The sequence below is a fragment of the Rutidosis leptorrhynchoides genome, chromosome 5 (genome assembly GCF_046630445.1).
Source record: "Rutidosis leptorrhynchoides isolate AG116_Rl617_1_P2 chromosome 5, CSIRO_AGI_Rlap_v1, whole genome shotgun sequence".
Taxonomy (NCBI): Eukaryota; Viridiplantae; Streptophyta; class Magnoliopsida; order Asterales; family Asteraceae; genus Rutidosis; species Rutidosis leptorrhynchoides.
In genome coordinates this window covers 286,912,543-286,937,903 of record NC_092337.1, presented here as the reverse complement: position 1 = coordinate 286,937,903, position 25,361 = coordinate 286,912,543, and the positions used below count along the sequence as shown (strand labels likewise).

Genomic DNA, 25,361 nt, shown 5'->3' with positions numbered 1-25,361 from the left:
TTCATAGTAAATATCAATTTTCCAGAAAATAAGCCTCCAATTCAAAGTTCAAAATAGTTTTTAATTATCCAACCCAAAACAGCCCCCGGTTACACTCCGACACCGTAGATTCAGTTTTAAGGTGTTCTTTGAAAAACCAAGTTATACCTTGTTAAATTAGCATATATTTAAGTTATATTACAGGTCTTGAAGTATTTTAAAAGTTAAGTTAGAAGGATCTATTTAGTTTGCAAACAAGTTTGAAAACATTCAAACTATGTTCTTGTTGTTAAAATTTTATACCATAAAATAAGATAGCTATATATATATGAATCGAATAAGGTTATGAACAAAGTTACTACCTCAAGTTACTTGGACAAGATTGTTGTAAAAGAGGAGTAAGAACCTAGAACCAAAAGAGTGATGGAATTGGATGAAAGATTGGAAGTAAACTTGTGTTCTTGAAAGGATTCTTGAAGTGTTCTTGTATGGTTTTTCTTATGATGATTAAGGGTTGTTTTTGAAGCTAAATGATGGGGAAAATGCTTGGAGATGATCAAGTATGAAGTTAAGAGTATTTTGAGAGAGAAATGGGAGTGTAAGTATGAGAAAATGGGGTGAAGAAATGGTGTGCATGCATAAAAACGTTTTTAGGTTATAAAGGAAAAAAAAGATACCTAACTTTGTTTTCTTGCTAAATAATTCATGCTACTTGACAAATGGTTGGTTCCACATATTTCTTAATCATTTAAGGCTGCTAAGGAGCAGATTTTTATTGGTATATACCAATAGTAAATACATCTAGAAGCTGCGTATGATACGGGTACATATACCCTAGATATACGTGTAGAAATCTTTGAGAAAACGGAACGAGGATTCAAATATAGCTATCTTTTGTAAATATACTTATATTGTTTTATGTATGTAAGCCCTTTAAAAGTGATAAAATACATATCTATACGATGCATGTATAAGTATTATAGGTTATAAGTATTTATGTCGAAGAACGTTACGTATAGTTATCGTTTTGAAAACTTAAGTTAGTAGTTTCAAAATATACTTATAACTCATTGTTATTAGTACCCAATGAGATGTTAAACATCCTTAGATCATGTTAAATATATATAAATACATATATATACATAAACGTATAATTATCGTATGTTATATAGTTCGTGATATCATCGGTCAAATTGGACGGTCAAACGTTGTGTAAAACTCTTTTCAAAAACATAAATCTCAACAATTTAGATTGCTTATCATGTTGGTAAGGTTTAATTTATGTAAATATTAATCTTATAAGTATAAATTGATCGAAAAAGTCCGGGTCATTACATTGTGTAACCGCATGAATGCAGAATGCATCCGTACGGATACAAGTGCAACCGGACAGTTGCAAACTGCAACCGCACGGTTACAAGTGCAGACCCTATTTAATGAGGATTTCGGGTTCATTGTTAACGTTACGAACCTTTTCACAACCCTAGTCGTGTTTAACTTCCTCTGCAGGTCTAGCACTCATCAAGGTCGATCTAAATCGTTACAAGTCGTTTTTAATCAATAGGTCAAGTTTGTTTAAGGTGTTTTTGATACAAAACTAAATATCGAGATTTCGGCATTCGATATTGTTGATTAGGTCGATTAATACTGGTTAATCGATCTAACAAAAAATAAATAAATGAATAAATTCAACTGTATCATAAATTATCAAAAAGCTTATATGCTATGTTATTTATCTTTACAAACATTTTAAATTATTACTCCGTATAATATACAATTTGCAATAATACAATATACAATATCGTATACTACGTAGTATGTTATTTGCTGCTAGATCAAAGAATCAAAGAAAAAATATAATAAGATAAAGATTTAAACATAACGATAACAATATTAATAATAATCTTATTAAAACTTTAAAGAACAAAGCGTTCTTAAAAACGTGTACTAATTATTCATATTAATATTTTAGTTTTATATTGCAACCTCCTATAAGAAAACAAGAACACGAAGTCGGTACCGTAGAGCAAAGTATTTATTTTGATAAAGATTCCCATATACGGTTGTACACGTAGGACCCACATCGAATGAATAGTTGACACGTGTCAGTACCCACCACAAGCCAAATTTCTCTATTTCTTTATATACACCCCTTTACTCCCCATATCTAAAATCTAAAATCACCTCATAAAACACAAAAACATTTATTTTTTCTTCTTTTATTCTCTTTTTTTTCCAGTTAATTAATAAAAATAATCGCATTCAGAAATCGCGAAAAATGTTTATCGAAAGCTTTAAGGTAGAAAGCCCCAACGTTAAATACAGTGAGGATGAAATTCATTCACTGTATAATTACGATACCACAGAGCTTGTTCATGAGGAGAAAAATGGTGCTTATCAGTGGGTTGTTAAGCCCAAAACTGTTAAATATGAGTTTAAAACTCAGGCCCGTGTTCCCAAATTAGGGTTCGTAATATGAATTTTAATTCTTCTTCTTATATTTCTTGTTTCTGTTATATAAATATTGATTAATTAATTTGATATTTGTGATTATAGGGTTATGCTTGTTGGATGGGGAGGAAACAATGGATCAACTCTAACTGCTGGTGTTATCGCAAATCGCGAGTGAGTATTCGAGTTTCATTTTATTACGAATATTTCCTTTTTTTTTAATCGAATCTGATGCTGTTTAAAAACGTGTATGTCTACATTTTGCATGTACAAGTCATCGGTCTTATCTTATTTTTTTAGGACCTTAGTATTGATCAAAATTGGCTTTTACTAACTTTTATCATACATGCATGTACATCAAATAAAACCTTTTTTCTTTTCTTTTCTTTTTCTTTCTTTTCCTTTTCTTTTTCTCTTATTTTCCAACTTTTGCTCAATGATCCACAGAAAGTGACTCTATATGTCTATTTATTTATTATTTATTTTATATTTCTAATGATATTTTGGATGGTAATTAATTAATTAATATTTCTTGAATAGGAGTTACATCTTCACTTAATAATATTAATATTTCACATAGTATGTTGTTTTGTACTCCGTAGTTGTGTGTAGTATTTGTAGACTAATAATACTAGTAGTATATGATAGTGTATAGTTGTGTGTAGTATTTATAGACTAATAAGGTCACTCCCTATCGTAACTAAACTATTCATCCTCTTAACCTTCCACATCAGCGCCACATCAATACCAATATCCTATAACTAACTCATAACTAAACACTCCCTATCATGGCTAAAACAATACTTCTCTTAATATACAACGTACAAGCAAGAAAGCATCAAGTCCAACAATAAAAAGCACTGGGACCCGCAATTCCTATAACTCATCCGTTAAATCTATGGTGAAAGCGGGTAATTAACGCGGGTAACTAAGTGGTGCCTATAGTTAGTTACGGGTAATGAGCGGGTAATGGGCGGGTAAATAATCATAGGGGTGGTCTAATACTAGTAGTATACTATAGTAATAAAGTATTGCCTTTGTGATTTTTAGTTTAAAAAAATGACACGGAAAAAAGACAAGTGGGTACAGACGATACATGTGAGAGACACATAAAAGGAAATATGTTAATGACCAAATTAAGAACTAATTTCCTAAAACACTGAAAAGGGAAAAAAAATGAAGTTGATGATGGCAACCTCACATGTTTCGTGAGTGATATGTTAATTGAGAAATAAATTGAAGTTTCATGAATACTATTCATGCAATTAGCTAGGTGTGGTCCACCTTCATAGTACAATTTATTTATTTTACAACTTTTTAGCAAAAACTTCAAGTATTTGTGCAACAATTGAAAATAAATCACCTTTACCCCCATCTGCTTTGTTCTTTGTCCCGAAAGTAATGCTTTTTGTAATTTTGTAGAAGACAATTTTATAAAACATTACTTTATAAATCATAAAGTGGTTGTTTCATTTCAAGTAATTTCCAGCAGCCAAGCATAGTGACAAAATGTAGTCGTCATTACTAGCATAATAAATTATTTAATAATGAAAGTATTTTCACATAGTACAGTATCACTTTTTTTTCCTAAAAAAACTATAACTTTTATATGACCAGGAAAACACTTCTTCAAAACGAGACCCAAAACTTACAACCAGCACCAGAACAAAACATGCTTAACCCAAAACAAAACCAACTAAACTCGAACTAAACAGAATAACGGGATAACCAAATGAAAAACTGTAAAGGCACAGAAATACACTCTCAACAAGGACAATAAAAGAGGGCCGTAATCAAGACATATACCACTGGAAAATTAGGAGACATCTCCAAGCCGAGCCGTACCAAAAACAATTAACCACGAACAAGCAATCAAATTTCTTTCACGAAGGCCAAAAAATTCTTGAATTCGTCACGTTGGACAATCTTTTTCTTTTTTTAGATTTTTTAGGCCCAAGTCTTTCGTACCTGAATCAACGAAACTGGAAGAGGAACTCGCCTTACAATTAAACAACTCGTCATTATCACTGTTATTGTCAGCTATAAAAAAAAAGTCATAAATCTATTATAGGTACTATAGTTAGTACTGGACAGTTAAGAAAATAATAATCAATTAATATGATTTGGTGGACCTCTTGTTATTGGTTTAATAATATTATAATAATGAGTGGTTAATGATTAATTAAAAATGTATTATTATGAAACAGGGGAATATCTTGGGCAACAAAAGAAAAAGTGCAACAAGCAAACTACTTTGGTTCTTTGACTCAAGCATCAACTATCCGAGTTGGATCATTTAATGGAGAGGAGATTTATGCTCCTTTCAAGAGTCTTCTTCCTATGGTATATATCTGATTATTATAACTTATTTAATATATATATATATATATATATATATATATATATATATATATATATATATATATATCATTATTAAATATGTTAATGTTTTCTGATTATTGTAATAACGGGTGCCAATCATGTACATAACGACTAATATATAATTAGGTGAACCCAGACGACATAGTTTTTGGAGGGTGGGACATTAGTAGCATGAACTTGGCTGATTCCATGGCAAGAGCCAAGGTTTTGGACATTGATCTCCAAAAACAGTTAAGGCCTTACATGGAATCAATGGTCCCACTTCCTGGTATCTTTGACCCTGACTTCATTGCTGCCAACCAAGGTGCACGTGCAGACAACGTGATCAAAGGAACCAAAAATGAACAAATCCAACAGGTCATTAAGGACATCAGGTATACACACTGTCCCATTTCTTTACCTTTTTTTATTTTCAATTTGTCAAGATTTACTAATAAACTAATATGTCCATCAGTCCATCTTAATAAGACCACTTCCAACGGGCTCCGCCCTCACTCATTCCTCATCCGCCCTCCCGAGGACTCCATTGGCATTCGTGTGTCCTCACCTCCTCCCTCATCCGCCCTCACTCCTCCGCCCTCCTTTCCTTCTTCCTCATGACATATTGCAGCACGGAATCTTTTTCTCTTTCCTTATTTTCCAGCATTATTTATTTGTACATTATCACAAATAACTTGTACATTACATATTTAATTAATTTTGTGGGGTATGTGATGGGGAGGAAGTATGTCATGGTTGGTAATGGTGTGTGATGGGGAGGAAGTGAAAAATAAATGGAGAGAGAAAGCTGATGTGGCGCTGATGTGGCGGTGTGTCCTGGGGAGGAAGTGCGTCATGGTTGGGAGTGGTCTAATAGCTCACCAGTAAACTAAAAGTTGGTTGATTCATGATTACTATGTATCAACAACATTTATTTCAGTATATGTTTAAAAATATCTAATATTAAGCATTGTTGGTCGACTAGTCGGTTTGATGAATAGCCCGTCCCATTTCGATCAAAAACAACTAATTCGTCGATCAACACTAAAAAGTCAAGTCAAAGTCAATAAAAGTTAAGGTTGGTCGAAATTAGGCCAACATTTTAATATTATCTATACTAAGATTTTATATCCTATACATATTTTTGAACGAGTTACGTTTGAAATAATTATGTTTGATATTGATATATTTGTATGTAATATATATTTTAAATATATATTGCGTATATTACTAAAAGTCAACATTTGTCGGCGTCTGACTCGTCCCCGACTCGACTAACTAGTCGTTTCAAAGTCTTTTCCAACTGATATTAAGTGTGACAAATGAACCAAGAACGTAAGTCAAAAGTTGACTTTTTTATAAAATGGTAATGGAAACAGGGAGTTTAAGGAGGCCAACAAGGTAGACAAAGTGGTGGTTCTATGGACTGCAAACACAGAAAGATACAGTAATGTTATGGTTGGGCTTAACGACACAATGGAAAGCCTATTTGCATCATTAGACAGAAATGAAGCTGAGATTTCTCCATCAACTTTGTTTGCTATTGCTTGTATTCTTGAAAATGTGCCTTTCATCAATGGCAGCCCACAAAACACTTTCGTCCCTGGTAACGTTTCTCACCCTCGTTCTCATTTCTTCAACGAAATGCTTATTTTCAGCGTCTTATTGTTATATTTGTACTGTGAATGCAGGGGTTATTGAATTGGCTATCAAGAGGAATAGTTTGATTGGTGGAGATGATTTCAAGAGTGGTCAAACTAAGATGAAGTCTGTTCTTGTTGATTTTCTTGTTGGAGCTGGTATAAAGGTAGTTTAAGCTATTATTTCAAGTTAAATGATTGAATTTTGTTAATTCGATTACGGAAAGATGATTGAATTGTTTTGAAAATAGCCAACGTCCATCGTGAGCTATAATCACTTGGGAAACAACGATGGGATGAACTTATCTGCTCCACAAACATTTCGATCCAAGGAGATCTCAAAGAGCAACGTTGTAGATGATATGGTTTCTAGCAATGCTATCTTATATGAGCCTGGCGAGCATCCTGACCATGTGGTCGTCATCAAGGTATTAAAAAAAAGAATTTTTCCAAATACAGCTTTTAGAGTTGTAGATGCATAAAAAAAAACTTGTACAATTCAATATTCCTCACTTTAAAGCCAAAGTTAACCGTCACTATGTACAAGTTATTTATGCACCTTAATGACTGTGTGCCCTTAGGGTTGTCATTCTTAGGGTTGTCGTTACAAAACTCTTTAAAAAAGTAAAAAATAATAAAAAGTTCTCTGAGAAACCTGAATAGGGAAACCGGGTCCAACATGTTTTATATAAGTTAAATATATTAAAAGAAGTATGAAAACACATTATTTTTTTTGTTATGAATTCAGCATGAGATTAAATTTTGCAAAACTATTAATGTAGTACGTCCCATACGTTGGAGATAGCAAGAGAGCAATGGACGAGTACACGTCTGAGATCTTTATGGGCGGTAAAAGCACGATCGTAATGCATAACACGTGTGAGGACTCACTATTGGCTGCTCCAATCATCTTGGACTTGGTCCTACTTGCTGAGCTCAGCACTCGCATTCAACTCAAATCTGAAGATGAGGTTTACTTTTTTCGACTATCAACACAAACACTAAAATACCACCTTAACGAAAATGGAGAGTAAATGTACTAATCACGTGATCTCAAAACATTATTGTAGGGAAAGTTTCATTCGTTTCACCCTGTGGCTACCATTCTGAGTTACCTAACAAAGGCCCCTCTTGTAAGTTTTTGAAGATTCGGAATCTTTGGTTGTACAATTTGTTGCATTATTGTAATCACATGTGGTGGGACCGCAAAATTTTTAACAAATTTTTTTTTTTTTAATTAAAAAAAAATAGGTACCACCAGGCACACCAGTTGTGAATGCACTAGCAAAACAGAGGGCAATGCTAGAGAACATAATGAGGGCTTGTGTTGGATTGGCACCAGAGAACAATATGATCTTGGAATACAAGTGAAGGGAGCATAACATAACATAAAAAAATATGAATATGCATTGTATTATTCAAGATTTAATGATTGTTTTTTGTTGTTGTTTGCAACTTGTTATCTTTTGTAGCCCAAAAGTAATGTGTGTGCTTTAAATTGCTTTGCTTTTGCTTAGCTTTATGAAGTAACTACCTTGTTATTTGGAAGATGAATATATTTTCAAATTAGTGCCAAATTTTATGGTTAAATATAGTACTTCGAATGAAGGGACTCTCCCGGTAAATTTTATTTAATTATATATATCTTTTAAAGTTTTAAACACATATTTTTACTGTTCACGAGTATTTTTTATTTTATTAAATAAAACAGAAGTTAAGTGGATAAAAGATGTGAAAAACTAATTCTATTGTTACATTTTAAATCTTTATTTATTGGAAAAGCATCAATTAAAACAAAAAACAGACAAAACAAGCACCACTATTTGGTAGTGACTCTTGTTAGCTACGTGTTGAAATATAAGTTGATATTGTTAGCTACGTGTTGAAATTCTGTGTTTTTGTTATTATAAATCATCAAAGAGAAGAGATAATTTTGTAAGATAAGTTATAATTTTGAAAGATAAGTTCAAGTCATTTTCCACCCTTCATGAGACGGGACAATTATTTGTTGTTTTCTACAGTATAAAGAATACTTGTTCCATGTACCCTACGATTGATTTTGATGAATAATGTGTTTTATAATCATTATAATATATCTAACTCTCCAAATAATTAGTGAAATGACCTTTATTAACCTTTTTATAAGAATAGATAAACACTAAAAATATATAAGTATTCGATAAATATTCTGGGTATATGGTGTAACACATTTTTTTGTTTCTAAGTATCCTTTGTCATCTAGAGGCTACAACAAAACAAGTTTTTTTTATTAGCGAGAAAACCCCTCTATGAACGAGTACATTCGCTCCTCTATAGAGGGTAAACCTCGGGTAATCAACCCCCGAACGCGAGATCTGGTACCGAGTGAATTGCGTATTACGTGCTCCCTCTGGTGATGACACTCCCTTTCTGAAACAACTAAACACATTAAAATATTGAACGATTCAATATTCAACGCAGTGAATCATTCTATTAGGAAAAAATCAAAAACTCCCTTTTTTGGACATTTTTTTTTTAATAGTAGAAAACTTTCATTAAAAATCAAAATATGGTACATATTGGCATTAGAGCACATGCCTTAGAACTACAGAATACAAAAGAGAGAAGCTGTTACAACAGCTTTACATACAAACGAAAACATTAAACTAACCAAACCGAAAGTGCACATCACTCCTCGAATTATTAACCATGATCATCTATATCTTTTGGATTTAAGAGCCAACGATTCCAATCAATCAGGGCCGGCCTTAGGGTAGGGCCATATGGGCGACCGCACCCTGGCATCACATTTTAAGGGGCATCAAGTCTGAAGTTCTTAGTTTTTTCAAGTGCAGTTGAGTTTTTTTTTTTTTTTTTTTTTTTTGTAAATTTAGAAGAGAAATTTCATGGAGGAAGAGAGAGGAAGAGAGAAAAGTCAAAATTTGAAAAGAGAAAAAATCTTTTGTTCCTTGATATTATAAGTTTTTTTTCATTTGTCAGATGTGTTAATTTTATTAAAATTCAATAAATCGTACAACATATATAGCATATTGTACAATCAAGTATGGATTTTGAAATTCTAGTCTAATAATAAAGGTGGCATAATAATATGAATTCATAAAATAAGTTTACTGATTTTTTTAATATAATACTCCATAGTCCATCGTACTACTTGATTTTTATATTTTCTTTAATTCAATTATTTCTATAAGGAACAAAAGTCTTTTTTTGAAAGTCCTATTTTATTTGTGTGTCACAGACAAATTTTGGTATAGTATAAAAATGAATTTTTAAAGATGTCAATTTTTGAGAAAATGTTTAAAAATAAAAATGTAAAGTTGATTGTCTTTTTTGAAGATAGACAATTATTTTGAAACAAAAGAAAAATAGAATTATAGACACATATTCCGAGATAGATCAAATAATAGTCAAATAATTTAAACACATATATGAATGTATGTATATGTACGTGTATGTGTGTGTATGTATGAGCATGTATATATATATATATATATATATATATATATATATATATATATATATATATTATAGGTAATTATAAGTTGATAAGTTATAGTATAGATATATGTACCACCTTTACGTTTATATGTATATGTAACGCATATATGCTAAATACATATAATATAGATATAAACATATACATGTATTATAAGAATAAAGAATATATATGTATGTATCTCATAGGTGTATATTTATATATATATAACACTTATAATGATAAGATTACATAATGGTTGATTTATTTAAAGGATAATAATATTATTATTATAACTTATAAACCTAACTATATAGTAGCACTATGGGACTCGCTTGTGGATCTCGAATGCCAAGACTTAGATTCTGGTCAAGAGTCCTGGGCGCCCGGTAACAACGGATCATCAGAGTGACTTACTTGATAGCAACGAGGTTTGGATAAAGTTGTACAACGTCTTTGTGAAGGATTATAACCCGAACATACTAAAATTAGAAACTTGCTATAAGTGGAAGCTTTCCATAAATAGTGAAAGGACCCGTTCATATACATTATAAACGATTCACAATAGTTGATTACATCGCGAGGTATTTGACCTCTATATGATACATTTTACAAACATTGCATTCGTTTTTAAAAGACAAACTTTATTCACATCTAAAGTTGACGGCATGCATACCATTTCATAATACATCCAACTATAATTGACTTAATAATAATCTTGATGAACTCAATGAATCGAATGCAACGTCTTTCGAAATATGCCATGAATGACTTCAAGTAATATCCTTAAATTGAGCTAATGCACAGCGGAAGATTTCTTTCAAACCTGAGAATAAACATGCTTTCAAGTGTCAACCAAAAGGTTGGTGAGTTCATTAGTTTATCATAATCATTCATTTCCATTATTTTAATAAACTACAAGATTTTTATTAAACATAATTCCAATAGCAGAATCCTCTCGTCTGCATAAAGGTAAAATCATTTCCAATAATATAATAGACCACAAGATTTTCATTTTTCATAAACATAATCCTCAAGTAGAATCCTCTCGTCTGCATTAAGGTAAAATCATTCATATGGTGAACACCTGGTAACCGACATTAACAAGATGCATATAGAATATCCCCAAAACAGAATCCTCTTGTCTGTATAACAGAATCCTCTCGTCTGTATAAAAATCGAAGTACTAAAGCATCCGTAACCCGGATGGAGTTTGTTAGGCCCATAGATCTATCTTTAGGATTCGCGTCAATTAGGGGTACTGTTCCCTAATTCTTAGGCTACCAAGCTAAAAGGGGTGATATTCGATTTCGATAATCCAACCATAGAATGTAATTTTTGAGTACTTGTGTCTATTTCGTCAAACATTTATAAAACAGCGCATGTATTCTCAGTCCCAAAAATATATATTGCAAAAGCATTTAAAAGGGAGCAAATGAAACTCACAATACTGTATTTTGTAGTAAAAATACATATGACGTCATTGAACAAGTTCAATGTTGGCCTTGGATTTACGAACCTATATTAATTATATATATTTATATGTTTGATCAATATTTGTCTAACAATTTAGGTCAAGTCGTAGTGTATCACAATCCTAATGCTCGAGACTAAATATGCAAAAGTCAACAAAAGTCATATTGACCAAAATGTATTCCAAAATTTATACATGATTATTATATAGTTTAAATATAGTCGTTTTATTTATTTAAATATTTTTAATAGATTTTATTAAAGTAAATAATATAGTTCTTTTATTAATAAATAAAATTTTATATTTAAATTTATATAATAAAAATATACTTTTATATATCTTAAGTAATAAAATTTATAAAGTTTATTTAATATCATAAAAATAATATAATAGGTATTATTAATGTAATTATATTATACGTAGTAAAATATCTTTGTATAACATATTTATTTCATAAAATAATATTGATAATAATAATAATAAGTAAAAGTTGTATTGTTTTGTAATAATTATTATTATTCTACTAATAAAAATAACAATAATTATATTTTCTAAAAATGATAAAATGATAATTTTTATTAACAATAGTACTAAAATGATAATAATAATGATGTTTCATATTAACAATGATATTTTTATTAAAAATAATAATTTTAGTAAAAATGATAGTTTTAATATTAATAATACTTTTAATAATAATAATAATAGTAAAATAATAAAAACGATATTTTCCTTTAAATGATAATAATAATAATAATAATAATAATAATAATAATAGTAATAATAATAATAATAATAATAATAGTAATAATAATAATAATAATAATAATAATAATAATAATAATAATAATAATAATAATAATAATAATAGTAATAATAATAATAATAATAATGATAATAATAGTAATAATAATAATAATAATAATAATAATAATAATAATAATAATAATAATAATAATAATAATAATAATAATAATAATAATAATAATAATTAGATTATAACGACGATAATAACGACGATAATAATAATCATTTTTAATAATAATACAAAAATTCAATTGACTATAACTTCTAAACCGTTCATCGAAATCATTCGATATCTAAATGAAAAGTTCTCAATTTTTCGCTAGCTTTCCAACGACATGCATATCATATACCTTATCTTAATAGCATATGTATTTAATTCAAGATTCGACATAACCTATCTAATGAAAATAACGAACGTATAAGCATGCATAATCCTATATACTCGAGCACTAGTCAGGGATACACTAATAATATATAAAAGTTAAGTTTTGAGTGCTCACGTATCAATATTGAGATTCAATATTGCAGGAAAAGTACGTAGACGCAACGGAGATGATAAACACTAGTTTGACTCACGAGCAATACTCCCGAACCATACCCATAACCTCCATAGCTATAACCCATAATTTCCTTATTCTATCCCGCTCGAAAAATAATTTTGAAATCACTCGGACAGCACTCCGTCGTAATATTTTATGTATACTAATAATATCTTGAAATAATACGGAGTAAATATATATATATGTAAATCGATTGAGAGAGTTTAGAGAAAAATATTTTCAAGTTTCTATGAAATAATGAAACCTATTGAATTATATTTATAATAGATTTTTGAATTATTAAAGTAAATTATTAAAGTATGAATTATTAAAGTGAATTATTAAAGTATGAATTATTAAAGTGAATTATTAAAGTATGAATTATTAAAGTGAATTATTAAAGTTAAAGTAAAGTAAAAATAAAGTAAAGGTAAAGTTTAAGTATAGTAAAAGTATAAAACTATGTACGTATAATACGCGTATAAATATATATAATATTAATTTAAATCGTTATATATATTTAATAAAATAAAATATAAATATCGTTATCTTTATCATACTGGTTAAGTAATGAGTTGTCAAAAGTGGTTTTAGATATTTATAAAAGTTATATGCGTTTTAATAATAAAGTTCTTTTTAAACTGAAAACGTTTTTGTACGTTTGAAACTAAATCAAATAAATATGATAATTTTGTTTTCCAAAACTAAATATAGTTAAGAATTATTTTGTTTAAAGGTTAAAATAATGGAAATCGTTATATCATAAAACGTTGTAGAAAAGTAGAATCATATATATTCATAATAGGTTTCAAGTTTTTAAATTACAGTCTGTTGGTGAAGCATGGGATAAAGTTCAAAGGTTAAATAAACTTATGAAATCATCTTAATGAAAAATGTCGAGTTACTTAACTTGTCGATATCCAACATCTAAGTTATTTACACTCCATGTTCTTACTTATAAATCACTTTACCATTTTCTGAATGTTGTCAAAAAGAATAGATTTCTTAAATCACAGTGGACCTCATAACATAGACCCGTAATCATATCACAATGTATCTGATAAATCAATCATTTGATATTATCTTCTAATTCCATCGATAAACATATTGAAACAAATACGTTCATGTAAAGTATTATACGTTTAATACTTTATTAATATTCTCAAGTTATAACATATATATACATATATATATATATATATATATATATATATATATATATATATATATATATATATATATTTATATATAACGGTTCGTGAATCGTCGAAATTTGGTCGAGGTTATAATGAATATATGAACACAATTTAAAATTCTTGAGATTTAACTTAACAGACTTTACTTATCGTGTCAGAATAATATAAAGATAAAGTTTAAATTTGGTTGGAAATTTCCGGGTTGTCACAGTACCTACCCGTTAAAGAAATTTCGTCCCGAAATTTGAATGGAATGGTCATGGCTGACAATAAGTATGTTTTCATGACGTATACGAGTTGAAAATTAGAGTTTTATTATCATCAAGTAATATAGATAAAGCAATTTAATTTTTGTGAAGAGTACGAGTGAAGTTATCACAAAAGAATGAAATGAGTAAATGCACGTTCTTTTTAACCAATGACATAGTCACGGTTGATTTCCGGAATTCAAGGAATTTAGAGAAAATCTTCGTAATAAGATTTGGTTCTTCGGAAATTAAGGAAGTTAGGATCCGCTTTGATTAAATGCGATAATCTGTTTTGATTGCTCTGTCGGATATTTTACTATATATCCACCCCCTTCGTTTCCTTATTTCCACAACTCACACCGTTTATTCTTTCTCCCTCAATTCATACTTTATAGCATTTGATAATGCTAAAAACGAACATATATTTCATAGCATTATTCCTCAAGAAAGACAAGCTTTTAGTTGCAAATGTTCTATTTACAAGTGATATTCGTTTAAATAATAAAAGGTGAAGACAAAAGACAGATTCGACGATTTGAAGACGCAAACGACCAAAAAGCTCAAAAGAACAAAAGACAATCAAAGAGGTTCCAATTATTGATAAGAAACGTCTCGAAATTACAAAAGTACAAGATTCAAAACACAAAGTACAAAATATTAAATTGTACGCGAGGACGTTCGAAAATCCGGAACCGGGACCAGAGTCAACTCTTAACGCTCGACGCAACGGACTAAAAATTACAAGTTAACTATGTATATAAATATAATATAATATATAATTAATTATATTAATTATATATATATTATATATATATATTAAAAACCGTCGGCAGAGAAAACTCCAAGGACTGAGCTGTAAATACTATCTCCGCGACTCGCGGAGTTTGAAGAGCATTTTGCCGCGAGTCGCGGAGCCCCAAAATTCAACTCTGGCTATAAAGCAAACCGAATTCTGATCAAATTTCATATTCTATTTCAATCTCTCTCTCAATATATACGTAATATATATATATAATTTATATTTTAATTTTAATTTTAATTTTAAATCCTAATAATAAGGTTATGTTAGCGAATGTTGTAAGGGTGTAAGTCGAAATTCTGTCCGTGTAACGCTACGCTATTTTTAATCATTGTAAGTTATGTTCAACCTTTTTATATTAATGTCTCGTAGCTAAGTTATTATTATGCTTATTTAAAACGAAGTAATCATGATGTTGGGCTAATTACTAAAATTGGGTAATTGGGCTTTGTACCATAATTGGGGTTTGGATAAAAGAACGACACTTGTGGAAATTAGACTATGGGCTATTAATGGGCTTTATATTTGTTTAACTAAATGAAAGTTTGTTAATGTTAATATAAAGATTTACAATTGGGCGTCCCTATAAATTACCATATACACTCGATCGGACACGATGGGCGGGGTATTTATATGTACGAATAATCGTTCATTTAACCGGACACGGGAATGGATTAATAGCCACTAGAATAATTAAAACAGGGGTGAAATTACATTCAAGGGTAATTGGTGTAATTGTTAACAAAGTAGTAAAACCTTGGTTTACACGCAGTCGATAACCTGGTGTATTCATTAAACAAAGTATTAAAACCCTGTTACAATTCGAATCCCCAATTAGTTGGAATATTTAACTTCGGGTATAATAATAATTTGACAAGGAAACTTGCAATTTATATTTATGACTGATGGACTGTTATGGACAAAAACCAGACGGACATATTAAATAATCCAGGACAAAGGACAATTAACCCATGGGCATAAAACTAAAATCAACACGTCAAACATCATGATTACGGAAGTTTAAATAAGCATAATTCTTTTATTTCATATTTAATTTCCTTTATTTTATATTTAATTGCACTTCTAATTATCGCACTTTTATTTATTGTTATTTAATCGCACTTTTAATTATCGTACTTTTTAATTATCGCAATTTTATTTTATCGCATTTTTATTATTCGCAATTTCATTATCGTTATTTACTTTATGCTTTAATTTAAGTCTTGTATTTATTTTATATTTTACATTAGGTTTTAACTGCGACTAAAGTCTTAAAATCGACAAACCGGTCATTAAACGGTAAAAACCCCCCTTTATAATAATAATATTACTTATATATATATTTGTATTTTTAATAAAAGTAAACTAATATAGCGTTGAGCTTTGTTTAAAGATTTCCCTGTGGAACGAACCGGACTTACTAAAAACTACACTACTGTACGATTAGGTACACTACCTATAAGTGTTGTAGCACGGTTTAAGTATATCCATTCTATAAATAAATAAATATCTTGTGTAAAATTGTATCGTATTTAATAGTTTTTCCTAGTAAAAATTAATAGTATTTTATACCCCTCTGCTTTAACATCAAGTATTTTTGGCGCCGCTGCCGGGGAATCTATCTTAAAAGCCGGAAGCGCAACGCTAATAAAAAAAAAAAAAAATTTTAGTTAACTTTTATTAAAATTCGTTTTTGTAAAAATACGTGTTAAAAAATATAAAAACAAAAACAAAAATATAAGTATTTTTAAGATTTTGTTAAATATTTAAGTTTTATAAGTTTCTTTATTTTTATTTTAGTTTATAAAAATATAAGTTTTATTTTAAAATCTTTTATTTATTTAAAAAACAGAAAACATAAAATAAAAAAAATAAAAAAAAATAAAGAAAACGCGTAAAATTTCAAACCTGTCAGCTGAAATTCTGAACCCCGCGACTCGCGGGGTTTTCTTTATAAATTGCCGCAACTCGCGGAGATTGTTTGACACGCGAACAGATGCCCTAATTCAGCATTTATTACGGGATTTAATTAATTATTATTATTATTTAACCCTTATTATTATTATTATTATTATTTTTAGTTTTATTTTTACTTTTACTTTTTATTATATATTTAGTTTAAATAAGTTTAATTAATTTGTAAAATTAATAGTTTAATAAAATAAATAATATAAAAATAATATTTTTATAAAAATTGTACTTTTTACAACTTTTTGTATATTTTTATATTTTGTCCCTTTTTAATCGTTGTAGCGTAATATTTGTATTTTTAGCTCATATTTAATTTTAAACTTAGTTTTTGCTATAGTTATTTTTACTCCTAGATTTTTAGGCTTTGCCGTAGAATTCCTTAAGTGCTTTTTCTTTAGACTAAGATTTAGGTGCTTTAGAATTTTGCGACGCCTTTTTAAGTTTTAGTTTCTTTTTAAGTTATTTCCATTTGGGATTTAGTTTTTCCTTGTAAGCTTTAATATTTTTAGACCTTTTACTATGTATCAATTATCATTCCAATTAGTAATATCAATTTGCGATTATAATTTTAAGTTAGTTGTAGTAATAAGGTTAAATTAGGTTAGTATTTTTAAGTTTTTATAAGTTTCTTTTATTTTTCCGTCACCTTTTATTTTTCAACCATTTTTTTCTTTTTCTACCTTTTTCGACGCGCAATCTTTTTCTCTCTTATTTCTCGCCATTCTAGTTTTTAGGACTTAGAATTTTTTCTACTTCTTATCTAAATTTCTTAAAATTACGAAATTTTATTTTGAGTGGTTAAATTAATAGACATCAAAATTTTCTGGTTCGTAGTAATAGTTGGATTTGTACGTGGACCGGGTTATTGGAGCCAAACAGTCCTCAATTATATTGAGACCAAACGAATCCTGCCCCTCTGCTGCATCTTTTGGCTATTCGAAACGTGGGCAAAATCAGAAAAGTCTATTGATTGGATAACTTATTATAATTTTTCTTTCCTTTTTAAAACTAATAGGATATTCAGTGAATGCACCGAGCAAGACGTTCACCACCTTTTGTACGTTCACCACCTGTAACTAGATCAAGACATTTAGCAAATATAACCGCCGTTGATTTTTCTTTAGAATCGTCATCTAGTCGACCAAGTACTTCAGTTCAAATTTCAGATAATCCATTTTTTGAACCCAACCTCACAATTGAGAATCCAGAAAATATTCAGGAACGGTTCATAGATCCTGAACCACTAAACTTTCCTCCGAAACCACCAATCATTCAAACAGAGATTGTTGAGGAACGAACCATTAAATCAGAATCATCTAGTGATACCGATTCAACAAATTCAATTATGGAGAATCTGGAACCTTTAAGTATGGAAGACCGAATGAGAGCTAAACGCACTGGCCAAGGTCACGCAATTACTCATCCAGACATTAATGCGCCAGATTATGAAATCAAAGGACAAATTCTACACATGGTGACTAATCAATGCCAATTTAGTGGTACGCCGAAGGAAGATCCAAATGAACATCTACGTACCTTTAATAGGATCTGCACACTATTTAAAATCCGAGAAGTGGAGGATGAACAGATATATCTCATGTTATTTCCCTGGACTTTAAAGGGAGAAGCCAAAGATTGGTTGGAATCGTTACCTGAAGGGGCGATTGATACATGGGACGTTTTAATTGACAAATTTCTTAAACAATTCTTTCCTGCATCTAAAGCCGTAAGACTTCAAGCAGAAATTGTTACGTTCACACAGAAACCAAATGAAACTCTATATGAGGCGTGGACAAGATATGGAAAGTTATTAAGAGGATGTCCGCAACATGGTTTAGACACCTGTCAAATAGTACAAATATTCTACCAAGGATGCGACATCACTACAAGGAAAGATATAGATATAGCAGCTGGTGGTTCTATTATGAAGAAAACCGAAACTGATGCTTACAAAATTATTGATAATACTGCTTCCCACTCACATGAGTGGCATCAAGAAAAAGATATCATTAGATCATCTAAAGCAGCTAGAGCCGATTCTAGCCATGATTTAGATTCCATTTCGGCAAAAATAGATGCTTTCGAGAGACGAATGGAAAAGATGACTAAAGATATTCATGCTATACGAATTAGTTGTGAGCAGTGTGGAGGACCACATTTGACAAAAGATTGTCTCAGTATTGAATTAACAATGGAACAAAGAGAGAATATTTCATACATAAACCAAAGGCCTGGAAATAATTATCAGAATAATTATCAACCGCCAAGACCAATTTACAATCAAAACCAGAATTATAACCGAAATATTCCATACAACAACCAACAAGTTCCTAGCAATCAACAATTATCCAATAATACTTACAATCAGCAAAGACCTAATTTTCAAAACAAACCACCACAACAAACCGATGATAAAAAACCAAATTTAGAAGATATGATGACGAAGCTAGTTGAAACTCAAACGCAGTTTTTCACATCTCAAAAACAAACTAATGAACAAAATGCTCAAGCATTTAGAAATCAACAAGCTTCTATTCAAAATCTGGAACAAGAAGTAAGTAACCTAGCAAGGTTGATAGGTGAAAGAAAACCGGGAAGTCTACCTAGTGATACAAATGCTAACCCACGGAATGAAACAGCTAAAGCTATTACCACAAGAAGTGGTACAACACTTAAACCACCTGAAAAACCTGTAACTTCTGATGAAACTATTCCTACTCCACAAGAACCACAACCTGATCAAGATACGGAAAAAGAACCGGTAGTTGAAAAGGTTAATGAAGATAACACAGTTAAGGATAAACCTTATGTTAAACCATACCAACCACCACTTCCTTACCCGAGTAAAATGAAGAAAGAAAAACTTGAAGCCGAGCAATCCAAATTCTTGGATATGTTTAAACAGATAAATGTAAATCTTCCTTTCATTGATGTGATTTCAGGAATGCCTAGATATGCTAAATTCTTGAAAGATCTAATCTCAAATAGAAAGAAAATGGAAGAACTCTCGGCTGTCACTATGAATGCTAATTGTTCAGCAGTGCTATTGAATAAGATACCAGAAAAATTATCTGATCCAGGAAGTTTCACAATTCCATGTTTTCTGGGTAGTCTTAGTTCAATAGAAGCATTAGCAGACTTAGGTGCTAGTATAAATCTAATGCCGTATTCACTATACGCTAAACTAGACCTTGGAGAATTGAAACCAACAAGAATAAGTATACAACTAGCCGATAGATCAATAAAATATCCTAGAGGGATAATGGAGAACATGCTAGTTAAAGTTGGTACTTTAGTATTTCCAGTAGATTTTGTTGTTCTGGACATGGAAGAAGATTCTCAAGTTCCTCTCATATTAGGAAGACCATTCTTAAACACGGCTAAAGCAATGATAGACGTGTTCGGTAAGAAACTGACCCTAAGTATAGAGGATGAGAGTGTTACCTTTTCAGTTGATAGAGCAATGCAACAACCACAATCTGCAGATGATACATGTTATTATATTCAAACTATAGATGCACATGCAGAATTATTAGAAGAATTTCCAGAATTACAAGGAACAGGAGAATGTTCTTTAGGAGAAGGTAATGAACCAATTGATGAAGCTGAAATGTTAGCTACACTTATAGCTAATGGATATGAACCAACAACAGAAGAAATTCAAATGCTAAAAGAAGAAGACAGATATCGATATAAATCATCAATAGAAGAACCTCCGAAATTAGAGTTAAAGCCACTTCCAAACCATTTGGAATACGCTTATTTACATGGTGAATCTGAATTACCTGTAATAATATCGTCTTCTCTTACTGAAAATGAGAAATCACAACTCATTTCTGTGTTGAAAGCTCATAAACCAGCCATTGCATGGAAGATTCATGATATTAAAGGAATAAGTCCTTCGTATTGCACACATAAAATCCTTATGGAAGAAGGTCATAAAACGTATGTGCAACGCCAACGAAGACTAAATCCTAATATGCAAGATGTAGTTAAGAAAGAGATTATTAAACTGCTAGATGCAGGTTTAATTTATCCAATCTCTGATAGTCCATGGGTAAGCCCAGTTCAATGCGTACCTAAGAAGGGTGGCATGACTGTCATTACAAATGAGAAAAATGAGCTTATTCCTACTAGGACTGTAACAGGATGGCGTGTATGTATTGATTATAGAAAATTAAATGACGCCACCAGAAAAGATCACTTTCCCTTACCTTTCATAGATCAAATGTTGGAAAGATTAGCCGGAAATAGTTACTATTGTTTTCTAGATGGATTTTCCGGATATTTTCAAATTCCAATAGCACCCGAGGATCAAGAGAAAACCACATTCACGTGCCCTTATGGTACTTTTGCTTACAAACGCATGCCATTTGGACTTTGCAACGCCCCTGCAACCTTTCAAAGATGTATGATGGCGATTTTTCACGACATGATAGAAGAATGCATGGAAGTTTTCATGGATGACTTTTCAGTCTTCGGTGATACATTTAAATCATGTCTAGTTAATCTGGAACGAATGCTAATTAGATGCGAAAAATCAAATCTAGTACTTAATTGGGAGAAATGCCATTTCATGGTTAAAGAAGGCATCGTTCTTGGACATAAAATTTCAAAAGAAGGAATTGAAGTGGATAGAGCTAAAGTAGATGTAATTGCTAAACTTCCACATCCCACCAATGTTAGAGGAGTTAGGAGTTTTCTAGGGCATGCCGGTTTTTACCGACGTTTCATAAAAGATTTTTCTAAAATTGCCACTCCTATGAATAAACTCCTAGAAAAGGATGCGCCATTCATCTTTTCAGATGAGTGTATCAAATCTTTTAATATTCTTAAAGAAAAACTCACTAATGCACCGATCATGATAACACCAAATTGGAATCTACCATTTGAACTAATGTGCGATGCAAGTGATTTTGCAATGGGAGCCGTTTTAGGACAAAGGATTGAAAAACGATTTCAACCTATATATTATGCTAGTAAGACATTACAAGGAGCACAAACGAACTATACAACTACTGAAAAAGAACTCCTTGCTATTGTCTTTGCTTTTGACAAATTTCGATCATATCTCGTTCTAGCAAAAACGGTGGTCTATACCGACCATTCTGCTCTTAGATACCTATTTTCAAAACAAGATGCTAAACCAAGATTAATCCGTTGGATCTTACTCTTACAAGAGTTTGATATTGAAATCCGAGATAAAAGAGGAGCAGAAAATCTCGCCGCTGATCATCTTTCTCGTCTTGAAAATCCCGAATTAGAAGTTCTGAATGAATCGGCCATACAAGACAACTTTCCTGATGAATATCTATTGAAGATAGATTATAAAGAAATCTCATGGTTTGCAGACTATGCAAACTACTTAGTTTGTGGATTCCTTGAAAAAGGATTATCGTACCAAAGACGAAAGAAATTCTTCAGTGATATAAAACACTATTTCTGGGAAGATCCACATCTGTTTAAAAGTTGTCCCGATGGAATAATACGCCGATGTGTATTTGGAGATGAAGCTAGTAAAATTTTAAACCATTGTCACACAGGACCAACAGGAGGGCATTATGGGCCTCAACTAACAGCAAGAAAAGTTTATGAAGCTGGATTCTATTGGCCTACAATTTACAAAGACGCACACCTTCTTTGCAAATCCTGTGATGCATGTCAAAGGGCTGGAAAAATAAGTCAACGTGATGAAATGCCACAAAATGTCATCCAAGTATGTGAAGTATTTGACATTTGGGGTATTGACTTTATGGGTCCATTTCCAAAATCTCATAATAATCTATATATACTCGTAGCCATTGATTATGTATCTAAATGGGCGGAAGCACAAGCTCTCCCAACTAACGATGCACGAGTTGTAGTCAACTTTTTAAAACGTCTTTTTGCAAGGTTTGGAACACCGAAAGCTTTAATAAGTGATCGGGGTACTCATTTCTGTAATAATCAACTTGAGAAAGTTCTTAAAAGATATGGAGTAACTCATAAAATTTCCACCGCATATCATCCACAAACAAGTGGACAAGTTGAAAATACCAACCGAGCTTTAAAACGTATTCTAGAGAAAACCGTAGGATCAAATCCGAAGGAATGGTCCATTAAATTGGAGGATGCACTCTGGGCTTTTAGAACAGCCTACAAAACTCCAATTGGAACCACACCTTTTAGACTTGTTTATGGAAAAGCATGTCATCTTCCAGTAGAAATTGAACACAAAGCATTTTGGGCTTTGAAGACATGTAATCTTGATTTACATGAAGCCGGACGTCTACGATTAAGTCAACTAAACGAATTAGAAGAATTAAGACATGAAGCATACGAAAATTCGTTAATCTATAAAGAAAGAACGAAGAAATGGCATGATAAAAGAATCAGAAGTTCAAAAGAATTTAAAGAAGGAGACAGAGTTCTTCTTTTCAATTCACGATTCAAGCTATTTCCTGGAAAATTGAAATCAAGATGGTCTGGACCATTCATAGTCAAAAGAGTTTTCCCATACGGAACGATAGAATTAATAAATTCAAATGGGATAGAATTTAAAGTTAATGGTCACAGAGTTAAACATTACATACATGGTCCGATGGAAGTCGACAACGAAGTTAATCACAATTTCGACACCACAGCTAACTAAGTGTGGGGAGAATCAAGTCTTTAAAGGATAATATATATTTCTGTTAGAGTTAGATTGTCTGTTTTCGTGTAGTTCTCGAAAATGGAACACGTATGGTCTTTCCCTAGCAGACCCTAAAGAACTAGTCTTCTCCCCCCATTCTGAATTTTTATTTTTTTAGGTTTCTACGAAATGAAGACTGCCTGTGAACTAAACCATGGTCTAATGCTACACGCTTTGATCACTAAACGAAATAATGACATACTACCGAGCGAATTAGTATCAGTAATCAGAGAAAGAATGGACGGAGTTAGAAAAGAATCCAGATGCGAAGATAATAAGTTACAATTTGGTAAAGGAAAATCAAAATCCGCAGCGAAAAGAAGAGCACGACACCTAGAACGATGTCACAAATGCGGAAAATGGTCACATGGAGGTAAATGTTCAAATAATCAAACCTATTCAAATACCGAATTTGTTACTTTATGCAGAGACGGACCGTTCATATGTTTAGAAGAAAAGACACTGAATGCTCGAGGTTACGCCTATGCAGCCATGGAAAACCAATTAAACCGACTATCTTATGAATGGAATAGATCATATAACTAAGAAATCTATTTCACAGGTATGTCTGTACAGTTTTTATTTTTATTTTTATTTTTAACCTTTTGATAATAAACGCTAATTTGTTCGCTAAAAAGTATTAAATTGGTATTAAATAAAATTAGGTTTGGCGACCGAAATTATTGATATCATTCAAAAATTTATTACATCACTGCGAAATTTAACGTTTATTCTTAAGGTATAAATATCTTTAATCAATCAACCCAAAATATTTCAAAAATTCGTCATGAGTTAAATTAGGTCTTGGAACCGAAATTACTTTACCGAAAAGAGGGGCGCATATTTTTGATAATATTTGATTGATTAAAGTGGGATAAAAAAAAAAAAAAAAGATTTTTAAATTTATTTTTACCATGTTTTTAAAATTAATATTTAAATCTTAAATTAATATTGTAAACTTTGTAAAAAACAATATATTTAAAATTGTAAATATTTGAAAAATTAATATAAGTTTGGTATGAATTTATAATATGAATTTTTAAATTAAGTTTGGTGTGAATTTTTAATTTTTAAAATATGAATTTTTAATTTTATGCATTTCAAATTTTAAGTTTGGTGTAAATTTTTAATATTAATTTTGAATTTCATATTTAAGTTGTGTGAATTTAAAAACAAAAATTTACTTTATCTCATTAAGTTAAGAATATGATTTTTAAAATTCGTCGTAAGTTGAAGACTAGGTCTTTGAACCGAAATTGCTTTACCCGAGGGAGGGACGAGAACTTTTATTATCATTATTTTTAATCTTATTGATTTAAAGTATGCCAAAAACATTAAAAAACCCAAAAATCTTAGCTTTTAAAACAATCGCTACAAAAAGACAGATTTTAAAATTTTGTCGAAGGACGGACTAGGACATCGATCCGAAACGACCTCGTCCTAAATAACAAGGGAAACAAAAATTTTAAATTAATTTCTTAATTGTTTTCAAAAGTTAATGATTATAAAAAAAAAAAAAAAAAAAAATACCAAACTCCGCGACTCGCGGAGGGATAAAAACCCAGAAAAAAAAATAAAAGAGCTGCACGATCAGTATACTTCACCACACAAAAACAACTCGAATTCTGCTGCGAAAAACCCCGAAAAACCACCCAAAAACACCCCAAAAATCCCAATTTTTAACCGTTAATCACCAAATTTTTTGCTAAAATCATGTTGAGAAGGATGCTATCTAAGAATTACTCAAG

The 25,361-nt window shown here is 30.7% G+C and overlaps 1 protein-coding gene across 1 annotated transcript; it reads left to right on the top strand.

The window, feature by feature from the left end:
• Nucleotides 1-2,166: 2,166 nt before the first annotated feature.
• LOC139850519 (inositol-3-phosphate synthase-like) lies at nt 2,167-8,023 on the top strand. Its single transcript, XM_071840091.1, has 10 exons — nt 2,167-2,445; nt 2,536-2,604; nt 4,638-4,773; nt 4,939-5,186; nt 6,171-6,397; nt 6,483-6,598; nt 6,683-6,859; nt 7,214-7,402; nt 7,502-7,564; nt 7,683-8,023. Exons 1-10 carry the CDS (start codon nt 2,258-2,260, stop codon nt 7,800-7,802), a joined length of 1,533 nt encoding a protein of 510 aa, XP_071696192.1. The 5' UTR covers nt 2,167-2,257; the 3' UTR covers nt 7,803-8,023.
• Nucleotides 8,024-25,361: the final 17,338 nt, after the last annotated feature.

Coding starts and splice junctions, on each gene's coding strand:
- LOC139850519 (XM_071840091.1), top strand. CDS start 2,258: ATGTTTATCGAAAGCTTTAAGGTAGAAAGCCCCAACGTTAAATACAGT. Junction 2,605..4,637: donor GGTGTTATCGCAAATCGCGA/GTGAGTATTCGA, acceptor ATTATGAAACAG/GGGAATATCTTGGGCAACAA. Junction 6,398..6,482: donor ACAAAACACTTTCGTCCCTG/GTAACGTTTCTC, acceptor CTGTGAATGCAG/GGGTTATTGAATTGGCTATC.